Here is a 20,283-nt window from a genome sequence, read left to right as displayed (position 1 = left end):
AAGATGGCCACCCAGCTTCTGCTTGAATACTTCCAAGGAAGAGGAATTCATTACTTTTCTTTCTTTTTAAGGAGGTCTATTGTTTTATGCATCGAAAAACAAGACAAATCAGTTATAGGTAGTGGTTAACAACTGAAGGGATTTGAATCAAATTTACCCCTAAATGCTTCTAGGCCTTTATGGTATCATCACCCATGTTCCCTTCTTTTTCCCAGTTTTAGGAAGGAAGTCTTAAACTTCATGAATTCTCTTGTTCTGAAATCTGTTTTTCCTATAACTTTCAAAGACATCAAGGACTGTGATAAACTCTTCCTCTTCTCTTAGCATGACTGTTCAAGTGACATTGCAACACTGTATCATGTATAGATCAGTAGCAGACAGAGTTCAATACTTTTCCAGACATTCTATTGTTCCTTTCTTTAGGCCTTTCTTTTAGCTTCCTCCAGTTTTTTAAACACTGAGCTTGACAAAGAGCAACTAAGATTAATAAAGAAAAAATAAGATGCATTTCCATATACAAAGTAGAACAGAAAAGAAAATTATGCATGAGGCTGTGAATCTGTATTATGGACAGTTTGCTTTTCATTTTACTATATACTAAATTCAACAGCTTTATATTCAAAGCTTTGTTGCTTGTCTGTTTCCTACTGAAATCTATTATGCTTTTTTTCTATGCATCTCAGCTAGATTCTTGCAATAGCCTCATAACTGACCTTCCTGCCTCAAATCCACCCTTGTTCAACTCATTCTTTTCACAGTTGCCAAAGTGACAGCCCTAAAGCATGTATCTGGCCATATCATTTCTCTGCTCAATAAACTCTAGTAGCTCCCTATTACACTTAGGGTCAATACATGACCGTAACAGAGAGAGGAACAAACTCCTCTGTTCTGCATTTTACAACGTGGCTCTCACCTACATTTCTTGGCTTATTATACCCCAATTCCTTTCATACACTCTACCGTCCAGCCAAACTGTCCTTTTTTTGTTGTTCACCACACAGATGATCCACTTCTCCTCTCAGGGGCTTTGCATAGACTATCCCTAGTGACTGGAATTCACTCCCTCCTTATCTTCAACTTAGAATCTTTAATTTCCTTCAGCAAGAAGTTCAAGGGCCACCTTCTGCAAGAGAATTTTACTGATCAATCCCTGCTGCTACTAGGGTCTTCCCTAAACAAATTACCTGGTATAGTTGGTTCTGAGAGCCAATTGATTAATTGGTTCCTTCACCACCTCTCCCCGAAGCTCAATAGATGGAGAAAAAGAGGCAGATAGCAGAAAAATTAACAAAAATTAACAGATAACAGAAAAATTATTTTGTTAATATTAACAAAAGGCAAAGACTAGGCTTCCTACACCTTTATCCCATGGCCAAAGTGTGAAGAGGTTCTTCCTAACAGAATTAGAAGGCCATCTGGCCATTGGCTGCCTAAAGATTGGCAACATCTGTAGTGGCCTTTCAAAGTGTAAGTCTGATAGCCTTGGAGACATTCTAGCTTTGGAGGCTGGGAACAGCTTTTTATAGAGTGGGACCCCTTCCCCTCTACCAGATGGCAGAAGGGACATTTCTCCTCCATCATTTTCCCCCCTCCTGTCTCCCCACCCTCACCATCCAGTGTCTTACAATGGAGTTACTTGCCCAGATAAAATTCCATCAGGCTGCCAAGACTGAGAGACAATGGGAACAGGAAGCAATGTAAAGGAGCATGATTTTTGGCATGAGAAGTGAGCTGACCATAGAGTCCAGAAATTAATCCTGGAAGTTGAGAGTGAGAGAAGCAGACCCGGGGGCCCAGCTAAGCAACCTGCCCAGAAGGAAAGCTGCTTCCAGGGTGGAAAATTATGAGAATATCAAGAGAAGATAAAGGACTGTGGGGCCCTTCAATTCCAGAGGTGTTAGTTGCCTTGGGCTCATGTATTCCCTGCCTCTGTCTCACTGTCAGAAAAGAGAGAGGTTATAAACATTTATATAGCTTTTACTATGCACCAGGAATGGTGCTAAGTGCATTACAAATATTATCTCATTTGATCCTCACAACAACCCTGTTGTATAGATGCTGTTATCCTCATTTTATAATTGGGGAAACTGAGGCAAAGACTGAATGACTCGCCCAGTGTCACACAGCTAGTAAGGGTCTGAAGCTAGATTTGAACTAGGTATTCTTGACTCCAGGCCCATCTCTTTAATCTTATGCTTCCTCTTCCTGTATTTGTGGGAGAATGACCTCAGATTTATGTAAGGAGAATGTTTTCTAGTTTTGTTCTTACTGTGTCATCTTAATAAACGTCTTTGCTTTGAGCTAATTGTGTCTAATGGTTGCCTACTAAAGGTAAGCTCATCTGTGGGAGCTCGAGATATAATTTTAGGAAAACAGAGTTCACAGAATACCTTTTGAGATCCTGCCCCCTGCAGGGGACCCAATCTGTAAACTACCGAGTGCCTGGTTAGAAAAGGAAGCTTCCTGATGAGGGGCTACACTTTATTTGTTTCACATGTGCACTTATGTACATACTGTCTTCCCCTTGTAAGCTTCTTAAGGGCAGGAACTGTTTCATATTTATGAATCCTCAGTGAATTGCACAAAGCAGGAAATTAGCAGGTGCTTTTTTTTTTTTACGGTTAAAACTTCAATTATTAGCAATTATTTTTTCTTATACTTCGTCAAAATCCTGTTCCCTACAATTTCCACTGCCTGGCATTGTTCTTTAATATTCATGAATTTTGTCCTTCCAAAGAGATTGTAAACTTCTTGAGAACAAAGTACGTATATAACACTTTTTTAAAAGTCCATTACAGTGCCTAGGAAGCATAAGGATCTTATTTCTAAAACTGTGATTCCCCATAATAATAAAAGTGACTAATGTTAAGTCAGTGGCTTGCTCAAGCTAACCCTGTTAGGAAGCAGCATTGGTGGAATTCCAAATGAGGTCCTCCGACTCCAGAGCGTCTTTTCACCAAAGCACCGAGCTCTGGACTCACCAGGTCAGTTCCTGGTCATCCCACCATCCACCTCGTGATGACGCCCAAAGGAGTCTGAAGTTTCCAGTTCTCCCCGCCCAATGTACCCTCAGTTTCCCCGTCAGTGAAATGGAGCCAATAATAAGAAACGATCGCCCTCCCTCTCTTCCCTGACCTCCACAGTGGCGAGCGTAAGTGCCGGTTTCCTTTCGTCCCAAAAGCCAGATGGCCAGCTAGGGGATGGGAGGAGAAGGTGGGGGAGGAGGAGCTCTGTCCGGGAAACAGCCCCAGATTTCCCGCAGGGCTGGCAATTCCCTACTTCTTGTAGGAAGGGTAAAAAACAAAAAAACAACAACCTGCCTCCCCGCCTTCGCTTTGCTCCGCCTCATCTTCCGGAAGGAGCCCGGCTCCTTTTAGGCAACGTACCAGTGTTGTCCAGCCTTCCCTCCGATCGCCCCAGCAACAGCCCGCCTCCTTCCCCTCCCCGCCCGGGCCGCGTCGGTGCCACTGCTAACTCGGCTCGGTCGCTGCTCGGCGCCAGCTCTCCGAAGGGCCCGCCCCACACCGTCCGCCCCGCTGAGTCCGCGCCGCTCAGCGCAGCGCAGGCAGCGCAGGGGGCGGAGGGAGGAGCACAAGGAGGGTGGGGAGCCGGGAATCTGATGGGAGACGGGAGCGCGCGGCGCGGAGGAGGAGGCAAGGGAAAAGGAGGAGGAGGAGGTGCCGCCGCCGCCACCGCCCCCCGCCCCTTTCCGCTTGGAAGCAGCAGCAGCAGCAGCCGCGGCCGGAGCAGCAGCAGCAGCAGCAGCAGCAGCAGCAGGAGCAGCACCAGGAGCAGCAGCAGCAGCAGCAGCAGGAGCAGCACCAGCAACAGCAGCGCAGCCGCCCCCCCGGGGATGTCGCTTGTGTGGGTCCTGAGCAGCTCCCCTTGAGCTGCAGCCGTCTCGTCCCTGAGGCGGAGCAGCGCTGAACAGGAGCGGGTGCCCGCGGAAGAGGAGGAGGAGGAGAAGAAGGAGGACGGGGGGGACAGGCCGGCTCCCTCCCCCGGGCCGGCCGCCGGGGTTGTGGATGCCTAGGGGCCCCGGGGCGTAGCTGGGCGCTCGCCCCCTTCCCCCTTTCCTCCTTGGCATCCTCGGCCCCGCCATGGGCTGCTGCAACTCAACCTCCGCAGCACAGGTGAGCTTAAGCCCTGTCCCCGGGGCACCCCAGGAGAGAGACTCCTTCTCCCCTCCCTCCCTCCTTCCTTCCCTTCTTTTCCCCATCCCCCGGTCCACCAATCTGCAGTCTTCTCTTAGGGAGCCGACCGGCCCCCACCTAAAGAGAGCTCCCCCCTTCTCTCTCCAGCGTCTCAGCTCTTGCCCGTCCACTCAGGTAGGACAGGTTCCTCCTCTATGCCCCATTCACTAGGTTGGACTCCTTATCTTCGTAGATCTGCAGCACTCCCCACGCTCCCCAAGTGGATAGTCTCAGGCTCCCTAATACCCATCCTGTGGCGCGGTGAGATCTTTAGCTCTTCTGCTTTCTCTTTTTACATACTTACTGGGACACCAGTCCTTCCATATCCTGAACGAGAGCTTTTATCCTCTCCCCGCCGCTCCGTCCTTACCCCCACTCTTTTCCCTTTGTGCCTCCACCCCTGTACTCCCCTTTTCCCTGAAGCACCCTGCAGGAACCCAAGGGTGGGGTGTGGGAGAGGGATGAAGCACCTGATAGGGGAGCGCCGCGAAAACTCCCTCTTTGTTGTCCATGTAACCGGAGGAAGAGGTGCCAAATTTAGTTTTCTGTGGGCACTGGCCAAATGTTGTCAGGGCTGAGATGCAGAGATTTCTCAGGGCTTCTACCCTGCCCCCACCCAAATGTTATGAGCCACTCTCCTATCCAGTCTTAGACTTTACCGTGAAAGGCAGTTTTTAGATTGAACTGTATGTAAATCAAATGTAATAGAACTTGACTGCTGCCCACTAATAACTGAGAAAACCTGTTTGTAAATTACCTAATTTAGTAGATTAGTAACTGTGTTTACAAGTACGATAAAAAGCAATCAGGAATACTGCATCAAACTGTCCTGTGTTGTACAGTGAAAAATAGGCTGTGACAATGACTAGGATGTGATCTTAACAATCTAGTAAGTATAGTATTTGTGATTTGTTTGCCAATGGGGGTGCTTCATTTTCAGAATTAGAGGCTGGTTGACACTTTGGAAAATGCTTGCTTGCAAAAATTAAAAAAAATTTCCACCAGAAATCTAGCATCTGTGGCTAATGGCAGCAATGTTTTTGCTGTTGCTAAAGCACTATATATAACTCAGTTTTAAATAACCTGCATATTTATTCTGAAAACCTCATCTGTTAAGGAGAAAATGTCTCTAGAATTACAGATGAATGGGGGATGTTCATTTGAGCAACAGAAAACCTTAAGAGTTAGAAGGGACCTTAGAGGTCACCTAATCCACTCTCTTGCACTTGGTGCAGGAATCCCTTCTACAGCATTGCTGACAAGTGGTCATCTAGGCATATTCATGCCATATTTATTCAGTTTCTTTTTCTGGTATGTTTCTGTTGGTTCCTTCTCCATCCTCCCACCTCCCCTTTGGGGATAATAGAGAGGCCAGGTTATTTGGTTCACTATTAGTTGGTAGCGTTCTGTGCTATTAAAGTAACTGTAGAATCTGTGCGGTGGTAGCAATGCGTATAATCAGAAAGAGAAGGGGTAAAGTGGCAAAAGCTCTCCTATGGATAATGTATGGAGGAATGGATATAGATAAAAACTTTCAGCTGATTAGATTTTTTTATTTTTTTAATGAAATCCTTCATAAACCTTAATAACGGCTGTAATAAAACATATGCATATAGAAGCACGTTCTTTATAACATTTCTGTGAGTATATGATCATGGATTTAAGGTGGAAGGAGTCTCAAAGGTCATTTATTCCTAGCCCTCATTTTACAGATGGAGAAATAGAGAGGCTTGGCAAGATTAAAGGATTTGCCCAGGATTACAGAGGTAATAAATAAGCTGCAGAGCTGAAATTCAAACTTAGGTCTTCTGACTCCAAATCTGTTGTGCTTTGTACTACTAATAGAAATAGTATCCCCATTTTATTGATTAAGGAACTAAAGTTCAGAGACATTAAGTGATTTGCAAGCTCACAGAGTTGCTGGTCAGTGGCAGAAATGGAATTTGAACCTTGGTCATCTGACTTCAAATTCTGTATTCTTCCTACCATACCATATTGCTTTCCTTCGGTTAAGTACTACATAAAGATTTTGTAAATGCTACTTTTTCTTCTAAGCAACCAGCTAATTCACACATCCTCATTATTTTGGCCATGAAATGCCTGTCTAATAGGTAAGTGTTGATGCATTTTATTCATGGCTTTTTTGATGTGAGAATAATTAAATTCTGGAGCCATAGGTGTCACACTATAACTCTCACCTTTATTTTTCACTGTTCTCTCTACTTTTATACAGTGGCCAAGAGAGAACATCCACATCTTGTGCCCCATGGAGTGACTGAACTCCCACAAGACAGATATCAATCACCCTATTTACGTTAATCTTTGGGGAATTTTTGTGTCATGTAAGGGGATATCCAGTAGTAGGCTCTGTATCACACAGCTAGCCATGGAACATTTTTGGATTTTTACTGTCATTCCCCACTTGTGAGACATTATGACCCACTAAAACTGCTGACATCATGATAGATCCTCTTCCATTGATACTGTATTTGTGGAGCACTGCCAGTTTGGAAAGCTTGCCTATTGTTGTATATATTTTCTTGAACAAGCAGGGAAACATTGCTATCCTGATATTACAATGTAATATATTTATACATTGGGCATCAGGACACCTGGATTCAAGTCCTGCTTCTGCTGCATTTTGCAGATTGCTGCGTGGCTGGGCAAGTCATTCCTCTCTGAGCTCAGTTTCCTCATCTGTAAAATAAAAAAGTTAGACTAGACCAGAGTTCCCAAGAGTCTACTCATAAGTTGGGGGGGAGTGTAAATGAACTTGGATGGGAAAAAATTACATCTTTACTTCAGTATCATTGGTTTCCTTTATAATCCTATGTATTTACTTTCTATATTTTAAAACGTTCTGTGAAGAGTTCCGTAGGCATAACCAGACTACCAAAAGGATTCATGACACAGAAAAGATTAAGAATCCTTGGACTAGACTAAATTCTCCTCTCATAATAATATAGGGGGCAGAAAAGTTTTGATATAGGCCTTGTTTTGGATTTTATGCCTGTCATTAGATTAGCAGCACCGGGTTGGTCCCAGGGTGCTGGATTTTTCAGCTGTAGCAATTATCAAATATTGTTTATTATGAATCAGCATGATACAGTGGACCTGAGTTCATGGTCAAAAGACCCAAGTTCAAAGTCAACCTCTAACACTACCTGTATGACCTTGAGCAAGTTGATTGACCTTTCTGGGCCTCAGTTTCCTCATCTGTAAAATAAGAAGATTGGACCAGATAGCTTCCAAGGTCCTTTTTAGCTTTAGACTTATGACTCTAAGTGATAAAGTGGTTGAAATCTTCATCAGCAGAGTGACTGCCTTCATCACTGGAATCATAGTGTTACTGATGTATGGGTAGGACTTTTTTATGCTGAAGGAACTATTTAAACAGTAAATGTTGACATTGTTGTGCAGATAACCTAGAAAATATTAATGTGGCAGTAATTATCACATTTAACAGAGAATGTCTAAACTTAAACTTCGCATATTTATTGCTTAACAGAAATATATTTAAGAGAATTTAGGATATAAAGAATTCATAATTTTAGAAACCATTTCACTCTGAAGAACATCTCTTGAACTTACAGAATGTGAAAGTCTTGTGTTACCATCTTATTCCTACTGCAACTACCAGATAATGAATACCTGGCTACCATATCTATTTTGTTAAATCCCCCAAATACTAGCTGATATCAAGTCAGCTTGTTCCCACATCCAAGTAACATCCTTTGATATGCTAACAGTCTTGAGGGAGAACATCTAACATCACTTTAATAAAAATTATTGGACTGGAAATAGAAGGAATCACAAAAGTACAATCTATTGATTTTTTGTTGTTTTCGGATAGGTTTTGGTTCCTGAAAATTACATATACAGCCTATGAAACTATTGGTCTCTGCTGCTAAACGAGGATTACAAATTTCTGTCATTAGCAGACCATTGGAGTTGGAAAAGACATTAGAAATCATCAACTCCGTCATTTTTCAGATAAGGGAACAAACTTACAAAGTTAGTGACCAGTCCAAGGTCATATATCTCTGTAGTGGAAGAACCAGGACCATATCCCAGGTTGTTTGAGCCCAGTAGTACTTCTACTCTACCACATTGCCTTTTAACGTGCGACTGCTTCCTCACAACTACAGATAGAGAAATCTTCAAATAAAGGTCTTACTTAGAAGCAGAGATCAGTAAAGCCTTTATAGCCGTAGCATTCTGTAACTGATGAACACTTGAAATATGTAGTAAACATGCCAAAAAAATAATTGTACTGATTGGAGTTCCTCAAAGTCAGTGGTCAAATCTGAATCAGAAAATGAGTTTATTAACCTCCTTGCTACTAAAACAAGTGCCTTTCTTCATTGGAGAGGATTAGGTAGGAAAGTGTTAAAGGGTGGCTGTCCTTTTGATGCTATGGCAAGATGTTCACATTTTAACTGCTGTACTGGTTTGGATACACTGTCTTAACTTAAAAGAAGCTGTCTGCAAAGGCCAATGATAACAGGCCTTGCAAAACCTGCAATGAACATCAAAGCAAAATGCTCTGAGCTAATCTCTAGCTCCGTTAAAAATTTTCTCAGAGGAACTGAGTAACTTTAAAGTCCTGTTAGTTTTTAATCAATGTAAATATAAGGTGTTTTACCTTTCATAGTGTGGATTCATCTTTGTAATTGAACTCTCTTTCTTATCCCTGTCCCTCAGTTTCTTGGCCATGTTTATAAACTTAGCAGTGCTTCCTTCTTACCCCAAATATTTATGATCAGAGATTTTCATTCTCCCCAGGCTACTTTTGTGTATTTGAATTTGTACTCCTAACATGATGAATTTTCTGTTTGATTCTACACTGAGGTGGTGTTGAATTTATGTCTCATAATGAATCAGACATAAATTCAGCGTGATCTCAGTGGAGAATCAAACCTGCAGAATGTTTGGTGGCAATGTTTTATATGTCAAAACAAAATTATTACTTGGCCATAAGATTTAGATTGAAGAGAAGTTTCTCATGAAATACTTACATACAAACTAATTGTTGGAAAAATATAAACAAAATAACTGGATTATTAATGTGCAGTTTAAGGTTAGGAACATATATTTAAATATAAGGCCAACTCATTCTGTGATAGCTCTTAAAGAACTGTTTTATTGTATTTTGTGTTTCAGTGGAAGTAACAGTAAGCTAATCACTACCAGCAGACAAGGAAGTGAAATGGAGAAGTGGTAGTTTATGCCTAATTCACATTGAATGGCAAGAAAATATAGAAGTTTAAGTTTCTTCTCAATTGGTGAGATTAATCCTCCCCCAAATTCTTTTAAAAATCATTCCCATCTTTCCTTATTTCTTTGTTCTATTAGACCCCAACATAAATTCTGTAAACAATTGCTGTGTTAAGCTTCAAAGTTCTCTTGGTAAATCTTCAGATTTATTAAACACTATTTCCCATTGAGAAACCAGTTTGAGTGGAGGAGTCTTTGGAAAGATTACTTAGCAAACTGCCATAAGTCTTTGTTGCTAATGACTAGATCATTATTTCTCACAGCAGTATTGTGGAGAACAGGAGATTTTGTAAGGTCTCTGATGTTCTGTGTCCTTCAGTTCTAACCTTAGAAATTGAGAGAGGCTAGAGGAAAATCTTTCTATTTGAACAAACTGCCCCTTGCCTGTCTGCCTAACTAGGAAAAACAGGATCTGTCTGCTAGCTCAGTCTGAGCTCTTAAATTTAAAGTTTGTACATTTAGCTTTTGTCTTCTGTCCTGAGAATAATTTTTAAAAATTTATCAGGAGCCCAGAGATTTTGATTAACATTTATTATATATGATCTTATGTTATCTTAGGATGTCAGAAGTTACTGTAAAAATAAAAACATAGGAGTTTAGTGTCAATTACTAACCAAAAACTTTTCATTCACATATGATCTCCAAATCCTGTTTGCTATACCTAGAAAAAACATTAGAGGATGGGAAGAGTCTTTGTTGTATGGAGCTTTTTTCCTCCACTAAAGTTGTCCTTTCATGCCTTATCATGATATGGAGGTAACTGGCAGGTCCCATCAGGTCAGAAAAGGCTTTGGATTCTAGCCTGATTTTGGATCCCATTGCCTGTCCCTTGATCATCCTAGGCTAGCTATATGTACAGAGGCTTTTGATCAAATTTGATCAAAGGATACAGTTTTTCAAATATTAGCAGTTCTCAAAAATTGCCTTTTAAGTCATAGAGGAATTATAATCTTTGTGGTTTTAGGGACTATAACACACTTATGAAATAATGAATCCTTCATCTGTTTATGTATATATGGTGCGTTATTTCTGCAAAAGAGTCAGTCAAACAAGGAAGAAAATTTTGATGTCATATAGATTAACCGGAAAACATTAATGTAGCAGTCAGATTCCCAACATCTTAAAAATGTAAGTATCTAATGCCTAACAGATTTTTTTTTAAAAACAGAACTTAGAATATATAGAATTCATGAGTTAAGACATAGGCTTACTCTGAAGAATAGCATCTCTTGAATTTATAGACTCTCAAGAGTCTTTGCTGCCATAATTACCCTTTTACCAGATAATGGGTAGGTGCCTGGCTACCAAATCTATTATGGTTAATTCCCAGAAACTAGCTGCTATTTGACAACATGTTCCCAGGTCTGGTGAACACAATTTGATGTGCCAAAAACCCTTCATGAGGACACTTAACATTACTTTAACGTATGCCATTGGGTTGGGAACAAAACTGACCACAAAGGTAAACTCTTGATTCATGTTGGATATATTTTGTTTCTTGTAAAACCAGATATCTCTGTGTGAAGCTATTGGTGAGTCTCCACATTTAACCAATGATTGAACATCTTAGTCCACTTAGAATTTTAGAGATGGAAGGGATGTTAAAGATCCTGAAGCTCTTCATTTTACAGGTAAAGAAACAATTCCTCAAGGGTCATATAACTAGTTAGTGTCACAGGTATAATAGATCCAACTTGCCTGAGCCCTTTGGTTTTTCTTCCATACCACCCTGTCTTTTAATGTGCTGCTTCTTCTACCCTTCCAATGGTATAGAAACCATCTTCAATTTTAAGGTAGACTAGAGGTCTTAAATTGAAGGTCTTATAGAGTAAACGTCTTCAAGCAAAGACTGAATGGCAATTGTTAGGGATTGCTTCACTGATTGGAATAAATGCTTCTGAGGTAGCATCATTCTGAGATTCTGTGCTGTCTTACATATTAAGTTTCAAATTTACACAAAGATAAAATGGAATTTTTTTTAACTTTGGAAAATAAGTCATCATAGGATTCCTTAAATTAACAAGCTTCTCTTATATGTTCACTGATTCAATTTACCAAAACTGCTTCATGCAAATTTTCCAGGAAAAAGCTTAAAGTTCAAGTAATGGGAAAGGTCTTAATTTCGAAGAAAAAGGAAAAGAAAGGAAAGAGAAATGTGCTGAATATATAGAGAAATAAGGTAAAATGATAATGGGGACGAGGGACGTAAAAACATATTGACAGTGCTATGTGTTCACGTATTCTTTTTTATATGTAATTATGGCAAAAGGTCTTTTAGGGTCCACTCCTGCCATCATAAGAAAGGAGTTAGATTCCATAACTGAGAAGAAGGAAGTGTGTATCCAGTGTCTCTTGGTTCTCAAGTGTTTGTCAGCCCAGCCAATGAGTGGGGACCTGAGAATCGGTCCACTAGGTCCACTAGGGATAATAATATAGTAGTAGTTACAGAAACTTTCATTTTCATATAATTGAAAGGGACATATCATTTAACTTAACCTTCTCATTTTGCAGAGGGGGAAACAAGCCTAAAGATGTGAATTGACTTTGCGCAAGGTCATACTGGTGGTAAATTGTATTTGAATCCATGTACTCTGATAATCCTTTCTAGCTCTTAATTTAAATCCTAGATTTTTCTTTTAGACTTGAAATTTAAAAATGATGATTGAATCTTAATGCGTGATTTTATTATGTTCAAGGCTTTTTGTTGATCAAAAATTGGCAGTGACCAACACTTATTTTATTAAATGGCTTTACTGTTTTTAGCTGCCTCTTCAAACTGCCTATGATAATTTCTTTTAAATGAGTTTTAAAGGCAAACTCTAACTTATAGGGATTACTATTTTTAATGCTGTCCAATGTGCAGATAACTGGTAGGCAGAAGCAAATGTGTTTTCTGATACATGTATATTAAATTGGGAATAGGGAACATAAAACTTTACTTAATAAATGTAGTATATGAAGATATACTTCAATTCTATATTATGGCCAGTTAGGGAAGTGTAATGATAATAGATTTAGAAGGAACCTTATCTAAGGAGTTTTTTTCTAGCAGAGGCTACATGCCCATCCAGATTAAGAATCCTATCTTAATCTCTAAGAGGTGGGCATCGAGCCTTTACTTTAAGAGCTCCTATGCTGAAGAACTCAACATCTACCCTTGTACCCTTGTGCAAGTGCACTTTTACTGTGAGGAATAGAGACAGCTCATGTTCCCAGGGAACCTAACTAATTAAGTAGTGGTGGAGAGGAAGAAAGGGAAATAGACACACAGAGGGAGGGAGAGAGGTGACAGGCTGAGAAACAGCTACAGAGAGGGAAAGGTTGACAAATAAAGGAGAGAGATGTACCTGCTTGTCAGTGTTATCACCTTAGCGCTGTCCTTAGAAATTCTGATTAATTAGTAATCATAGCTACTATCCTTAAAGCTTCAGGAGGCTCTATTCAAAATGTATTAACTGCAAACATAGAGGGTTCAGGGGAAGATAATTCAGGTCATTATAGTGACCCACCTGGATACTGTCTTCCTGGCTAGCAGTAGATCTGAAGAAAAGCTGAGGGTTACTGTACTTCAGAATATCACTATAGCAAAATCCCCAAAGATTCCAAAACGTAGGTAGTATTACTCTTCCTTCTTATACATTCTGACAAATGTTTCAAACCAGTATTTATCACCGGGGAAACTCTGGTACTTTTAAGAGATCTGTGGTTTTGCAGGCAATTGAGGATGAGACTTCTGCTTGCTTACAAGAATATAGTCATGAGATGATTACTTTTTACTTTAGTACCCCAGGTTTCTGTGTTTTCGTCCAGGTGGATACTGTCTTCACTGACACAGGTTGGAGGCACTCTATTCACATTAGTAGATTGTTTCCTGAGTTGCTGAAAAGAGTACAGGACTAGTAGTCAGGAGGATCTGGATCAGAATCTCACTTCAGACACTAGCTATACAACTGCACGTAGTTCCTTAGCTGTAAAATGGGATTTGTAATTACTGAAATAAATTTTTCTTTGTTGTTGTTGTTTTTAATCTTGTTTTGTTTTGGACCGGGTCTCCCTGTTTTACCCAGGGTGGAAATGCTCAGCCACTCATAAGCTTTTCCCATGACTGAGAAGCATGAAAACTTCTGCCCTGCTTTATTTCTTTTTGGGTAGGCAATGGGGTTAAGTGACTTGCCCAGGGTCACACAGTAAGTGTCAAGTGTCTGAGGCCGGATTTGAACTCAGGTTCTCTTGACTTCAGGGCCAGTGCTCTATCGACTGCGCCACCTAGTTGCTCCCTGCCCTGCTTTATTTCTAACCTGTGTTGTTTTGCTCCTCTCACCCCTTCCACTCTGGGGTCTGAGGGGAGGATAGAGTAGGGAGTAGGGGGGAAGAAGAGTGATCAACTTTAGCTCTACTGTGGCTCAGAACTCCTGAGCTCAAGTGATCCATCAGTCCCAGCCTCTCCCACCAGCAGGGATTACAGGGGTATGCCACTATGTCTGGTTCACAGGGTTGTTATAAGGTTTAAATGGGATAATATAAGTAAAATGCAGTGCAACCTTGAAGTCTGCCTAAACAGAAGAGTTTGTCAGAACTACACTTGGAAGGTTTTCCAGCTTGGAAGAACAGGTCAGGGCTTGTTTTCTTCCTGTCATATTCTTTTAGAATTGAGCATCATATGACCTCCATGCTGTAACTCAGAATAGGGCCTTGGTGGAAACATCTAATTACAATGCTATAAATAAATCAGAACTTAATTCCTTCTAACATAATGTCTGTCATGTGAGCATCTTAAAATGAACACTGATTTTTTAACCCTTTTGCCATTTTCTTACTATTTTCTTTGCTGTGATACATATCCCCAAACAACACAGAACCTTACAGAATGATTTGTGTTTCAACATTCATTTGTGGTATAGTCTATAACTGCTTTAGGGTTTGAGTTAGAGAGATGAGTGAGGAGGCTTGGAATGGTCATCAGACATTCCATGGAGAAAATCAGATGTGAGTCATAGCGAATGGGAACATGAAAGAAGGCCTGCCGATAAGAATAGGAATACTCTGCATGAAATCTTGCACTTATGTAATGCTTTTAGGTTTTGTTTTTCTTAAATTTGTGTTGAAAACCAAGTCTTCTTACTACTAAGGAAACTGGCTTGACTAAAATGGAAGCTGCATGTTGAGGACAATTGGGCAAGGGATACAGTTATATAAGTAGGGTAGAGTCAGATTATGACTGTGAGAAACAGGGAGTTTTGCCTTGATAGAAAATAAGGAGCTTTTGGGTTTTGTTTTGGTTTTTTTGAGCAAGGTAGTGGCATAGTGAAAATGGTGTTTAAGGAAGTGAAGTGATAGGCAAAATGATTTGGAGGAGGGAAACACCAGAGCCAGTAGTGCTAGCTAGGAGGCTGTTTTCAGTAATAACCAGAGGTAGTATTAAAAACAGAGAAGTAAATATTTGAAAGGCATTTTAAAATTGTTGTTTTTGTATCCTTAGGGTTTATCTCAGTACTTTGTACAGAATAGATATGTTTAATATGTACTTGTTGAATTGAATTGAATCTTAGGTTCCCCTACTTCCCAAATCCAAAAAGTTCTATCCATTTTGTCTTTATAGTACATCTTTTGCATCTGTCCTTTGCTTGCATTTTCACAGTCCTAATCCTCTTCAGACCCTTATTACTACCTCCCTGAGCTATTGCAATATTCCCCTAAGTGGTCTTCCAGTCTCCAATCTCTATCCTCTCTGTTCTGTCCCCTCACACCACTGCCATGTTACTATGTTCAAAACCTGTCTATAGTTTGTCAGTGTACGTGAATAGAGATCTAACCTCAAACCTTGAGGACCTGTGTTCAAATCCCACATCTGACACATAACAGTTGTGTGATCTTAGGCAAGTCACCCAGCCTCAGTAATCTGGAAACTCTCTGTTAGTTTCAGAGAAAGGAGGTGTCAGCATGCATTTGATAGAGGGAGTTTCCTCATCTAAGAGTTCCATATACTAGTGACATCACAGGTATAATCCTTATTCCTATGATGTTGCAATCTGAAATCAGGATGGCAAATGCCTTCTTTCATTGAAAAAATTAAGTAACAAGTGGTTTTTAAAAATTAATCTGGCCTTTCCACTACTGCTCCCCCCAAATATTGAACAACAAGGATGATGATGATAAACATCCCCCATTATGTATCTACATAGTCTGGCAAATCAGATTCTCACTTTAGCCGTGTCCAAAAAATGTATGTCTTCTAAAAGGCATTTTGAAGGGAAAATGGAAATAATTTGATGATTTACTAGATATATAGGATGTGATAGAGAAGATAAATAAATAGGAGTTTCTAGGGAGAATGGTGTTCACACACTCACACACACAGAAGTGAAGGTGGGATTCTGATATGTTGGCAAGAAGTTTTAAGTTTGGTTTTGAATAGGTTGAATTCAGCTGATAGAGAGCCCTGTTGTCTTCCTGGGGCATGTATCTGGAATGTGACAGAGAAACTGGAAGTCAAGACTGGTCAAACCTGATGACTAATTGCATTTAGCACAGTGCCTGGCACATAATTGGCACTTACTAAATGCTTATTGACTGACTGGATGACTGATTCTCACTTCTGATGATTCACATAGGTTTAAGTGATACTGCTGGAGGGAATTAGAAAAGCACTTCTAAGGATTATGAAGTCTGGACAAGAAGCTGAAAGCCTTAGGAACACAAGTGGTATTTTCTTCACAGCTGCTCATGAAAGACAAGGGCTTCAGAAGAGAAAGACAGATTTGGAGAAAGAACAGCTGGTTAAGAAAATGGAGTCTGGAAATGGGTTTTGAATATTCTGGTCCATGTCTTAAAATATAGGAATGACAGGCTCCTGATGAAGTTTAACTAAGAAGAAATAGAAAACACACACACACACACGCCAAGAGTCTTTCAATTCAAATCAAGAGCTTTGAATAAAAGGAGGTGGGGAGAAAACTTTAATTTTACCAAGCTAGATACCATGGAGATAAAGTTGACAAAGAAGAATGGCAGTTGAGATGCCCAGAACTTTACCAGAGACAAAAACTAAGAATGGAACGAATAGTAAAACACATGGATGATGTGTAATGTTTATACATAGATGCACAAAGAGTGTCTAACAAGAAAGCTGAACTAAATATCTTAATTCAAGGAGTCAAGTATCACTGAAACTTTGTGGGATGGAAACCATAACTGAAATTTTGTTCTGGAAAGGTATAAGTGATTGGAAAGAAATGTAATAGGTAATGGTATATGTGTGTGGGAGGAAAGTAAGGGAAGGTGGTGTAAAGTAGCTATTAAGAAGATATATTCATATGAGGAAATCCAAGAACCAGAGTGGGGAAGCATGGTGAGTGAAAATCATCCAAGGCAGAAACAAGTAATAGTGTTATCAGAGTATACTACAGATTACCTGGAGGGGAAAAAAAACCCCAAAAGGAAATAGATGAATTCAGGAAAGAAATCATAAAACTGATATGGAGACAAGATATGGTAATGAGAGAAGACTTCAGTTATCCAGATAGCTGCTGGAGCTCTCTTTGCCAAAGGCAGAAAAACTAATAATTGAGCCTTAAGGATAATTTCCTCTTTCAAAAAAGCAGAAGCAACAAGAACTGTTATTCTGGACTTGATTCTCACCATCAAGTTGCAACTGATTGCTGAAGTAGAAATGAATAGCCCACTCCATCTTAGAATTTCTAATAAAGGAGAAGAAAGCTGGGCATAGTCTGACATGCACCCTGCATTTTGGAACAACAAATTACAAAGTGTTCAAAGAAAGGATGGGGAGGATCTTATGAACTAAACTTCTCTGGAGGAAGTAATCTCAGAAGGAAAAGAAGACTTTCAAAAATAAAATTCTGAAGAAATGAGCAGACACAATTCCATTGAAGAGTAAAAGGGTGAGTTGTCTAAAGAGATTGTTCCTGACTGAGTATAGGAAGTTCATTGACCAACTTAGATTTTTAGAAAGGCATGCACAGAACATAGAAGCTAGGCCATGTAATGGAACATAAATACACAAGTGTGGCACTCAGTGACAGTAATCATAATTGAGACAGTATTGCCTTAAAGTTTGCAAAGCACTTTACATACTTTATCTCTTAAGCCTTACAAACAATACTGTGAGGAGGCACTACAGGTATTTTCCCCCTATTTTACAGGTAAAGAAACTGAGTGTCAGAGGTACACAGCTAAGTGTCAGAAGTGAGATTCAAACTTAAATCTTTCTGTCTCCCAACTCCAGCCTGCTAGCCTGTTCGCCATGCTGCATTGTCATGTAAGAATAGAAGTGCTAAAAGCACAGAATTGGCTGGAAGTTAACAAGCAAAGCTCACAACAAAAAGATTTTTTTTTCTCCTGGCAATACTGGGAAAGGAGGACCTAAGAAGGGCCAGACTGCTGTTCAAGGTAGATGGGAAATGGATTTTTTTTTTGCTTGTTTTCTCTGCTAAGGAGAATGATCTTTGGTCTTTGGACTGTAAAAGACAGAACAAAATGGCTAACAGTAAGTTGAAATTCAAGATAAATGGGGAGAGCATCTGGATATCCTTGAGGAATTCCAATCACTAAGCCCAGATGAACTATATCTTAAGATAGTGAAAGAAATGGTGGCTGTGCTGTTGAGCCACTATCAGTGGTAGAGGTACTACTGTCCTGGAGAGAGACAAATGTCCTGATTTTTTCCAAAAAAGGGTAAGAATAGGGTCTGAAAGCTATATGCCATAAAATTTGATGTCAATTCTTGACAAAGTTCTAGGATGAATTATTAAAGGGATGGTTAATGAACATCTAGAAAAGGAAGAGATAATCATAAAGTACCAGCTTGGCTTCATAAAAAAATAAATCATGCCAGGCTATCCTCATTTCTCTCTCTCCCTCCCTCCCTCTTTCCTCCTTTACTCTCATCCCCTCCTCTCCCTCTCTACTTCTCTCCCTCTCTCCTTCTCTCTCCTTCTCTCCCTCTCTCTGTCTCCCCCACCCCACCCCTTGAGTTGCTAGGCTGATAGGTCAGAGAAGTGCTATAGATATAGTTTAGCAAAGCTGTTGACAGTCTCATATGCTATTTTTAGGGATAAGATGAAAGATATGGACTAGAGAATAGTAAATTGTTATATTTGAAAGTAGTTGATTAGTTGGACTCAGTAGTCTTTAATGGGTTGGTTTGTTGTCAGGAAGGAAATGTCTAGTTGAGTATCCTAGGAATCTGTGTGTTTACATATTTTATTAATAAATAACATGGATAAAATCATAGATGATGTGCTTATCAGATGTGTAAGCAACATGAGTGAGGGAAAGTTACCACTTTGGATGAGAATTATGGAATCCAAAAAGATTTGACAGGTAAAATGCTGGTCCAAATCTAATAAGATGAAATTTAATAAGTAATAAGGATAGATATATAAAGTCTCACACTTGAGTTTTTAAAAAGTTGTTTGTTTTTTTAAATACAGGCTGCGGAAGGCATGGTATTACTTGAAGGCAATTTTTGTTAAAAGTTTGGGGTCTTTTAATGGAATGCAAGCTCAATATGAGTCAGTAATTTGAAAGCATGTCCTAGTAGGACACCTAGGAAGCTAGCATAATGGTTCGAGTTCTGGGCCTGGAATTCAAATGTGGCCTCAGACATTTACTAGCTGTGTGACTTTGGACAAGTCACTTAACCTCTGCTTGCCTCAATTTCCTTAACTGTAAAATGAAAATAAAAAGAGCACCTACCTTCCAGGGTTGTTGTAAGGATCAAATGAAATAATAGCTGTAAAGTGTTTAGCACAGTGCCAGGTACACGGTAGTGCTGTATATGTGCTTATTCCTCCCTTCCCAAAAATCTAATGCAATCTTAGATTATATTAAGATACAGTTTCCAGGACTAGGACAGTGACAGTCCCATTATATTCTGTCCTGACCAGATAATAATCTGGAGAATTGCTTTAAGTGCTGAATACCATAGTTTAGAAAGGACATTCACAAGGTAGAGTGTCCAGAGAAGGGTAATTAAGATGGTGAAGGAAGGGTTTCCTTCATACCACATGAGAACTGGCTGAAGGCAGATGGCATGGCTTATTTTGGTGGACGAGAAGGAGTGTGATGATGGCTGGTTGTGTGGAAAAAGAATTAGACTTCTCTGTTTGGCCCTAGAAGGCAGAAATAGAAGCAATAGGTGAAAGGTAGAGAGGTACATTTAGACTTGATATAAGGAAAACTTTAGCAATTAGAGCTATTTAGAAAATGGAATAGACCAGAGGTCTGTGAAAAAGAGGACAACTTATTTGTTTATTTAGTCTGTATCACATCCTGACTCTGAGGGGTTTAATGTAATTGTTAATTTTACTTAATATTTATTGAATGTCTACCTTGCTCGGGAGAGCAATGAAACTGGAAATTATCAAGAAAATGGCTACAGGGAAGTTGATGACTGCATAGTACAAATGATTAAGTTGTGTATTCGGATCAAATTGTGTATACACAACTTGGCTTAAGTACTGGGGTAGGAACTGGAATTCTTACCTTCTCTAAACCACATTCTGCACCTCACATACTTCAAAGGAGAATGCCATCCCGTGCCTGCAAGGTCCTTACTAGAGAAAGACCCTTTAAAAATGGATTTTGCAAGTGTGTTTTTAGCAGATCTTTTGAAGAACAATTGAGTTTGGGGTTGGAGGGGCTTCAAAAGATGGAATTGCTTTTAAATAAAATCTGGCATTTGAAAATGTACTTGATGCCTTCCACCTTTCTATTCATCAGATATTATTGGTACTGACTGTGTTAGGCTTTATTGGAGTTAGAAGCAGAATTCAGTGATGAAGTTAAAAAA

The 20,283-nt window shown here is 39.9% G+C and overlaps 1 protein-coding gene across 2 annotated transcripts in view; it reads left to right on the top strand.

The window, feature by feature from the left end:
• The first annotated feature begins 3,954 nt into the window (after positions 1–3,954).
• SLC44A1 (solute carrier family 44 member 1) overlaps positions 3,955–20,283 on the top strand; it is a 213,510-nt gene continuing 197,181 nt past the window's right edge. Inside the window, exon 1 of one of the 2 annotated variants that reach the window (XM_020995458.2) lies at positions 3,955–4,133. In XM_020995458.2, coding sequence (XP_020851117.1) covers positions 4,101–4,133 — 33 coding nt within the window. In that variant the 5' untranslated portion in view covers positions 3,955–4,100. The remainder of the gene's footprint in view (positions 4,134–20,283) is intronic. The other variant, XM_020995459.2, reaches the window with a different exon arrangement.

This window comes from Phascolarctos cinereus, unplaced genomic scaffold, assembly GCF_003287225.1.
Source record: "Phascolarctos cinereus isolate Bilbo 61053 unplaced genomic scaffold, phaCin_HiC Scaffold_4;HRSCAF=312, whole genome shotgun sequence".
Lineage (NCBI taxonomy): Eukaryota > Metazoa > Chordata > Mammalia > Diprotodontia > Phascolarctidae > Phascolarctos > Phascolarctos cinereus.
This window is presented reverse-complemented; position numbering and strand designations above follow the sequence as displayed.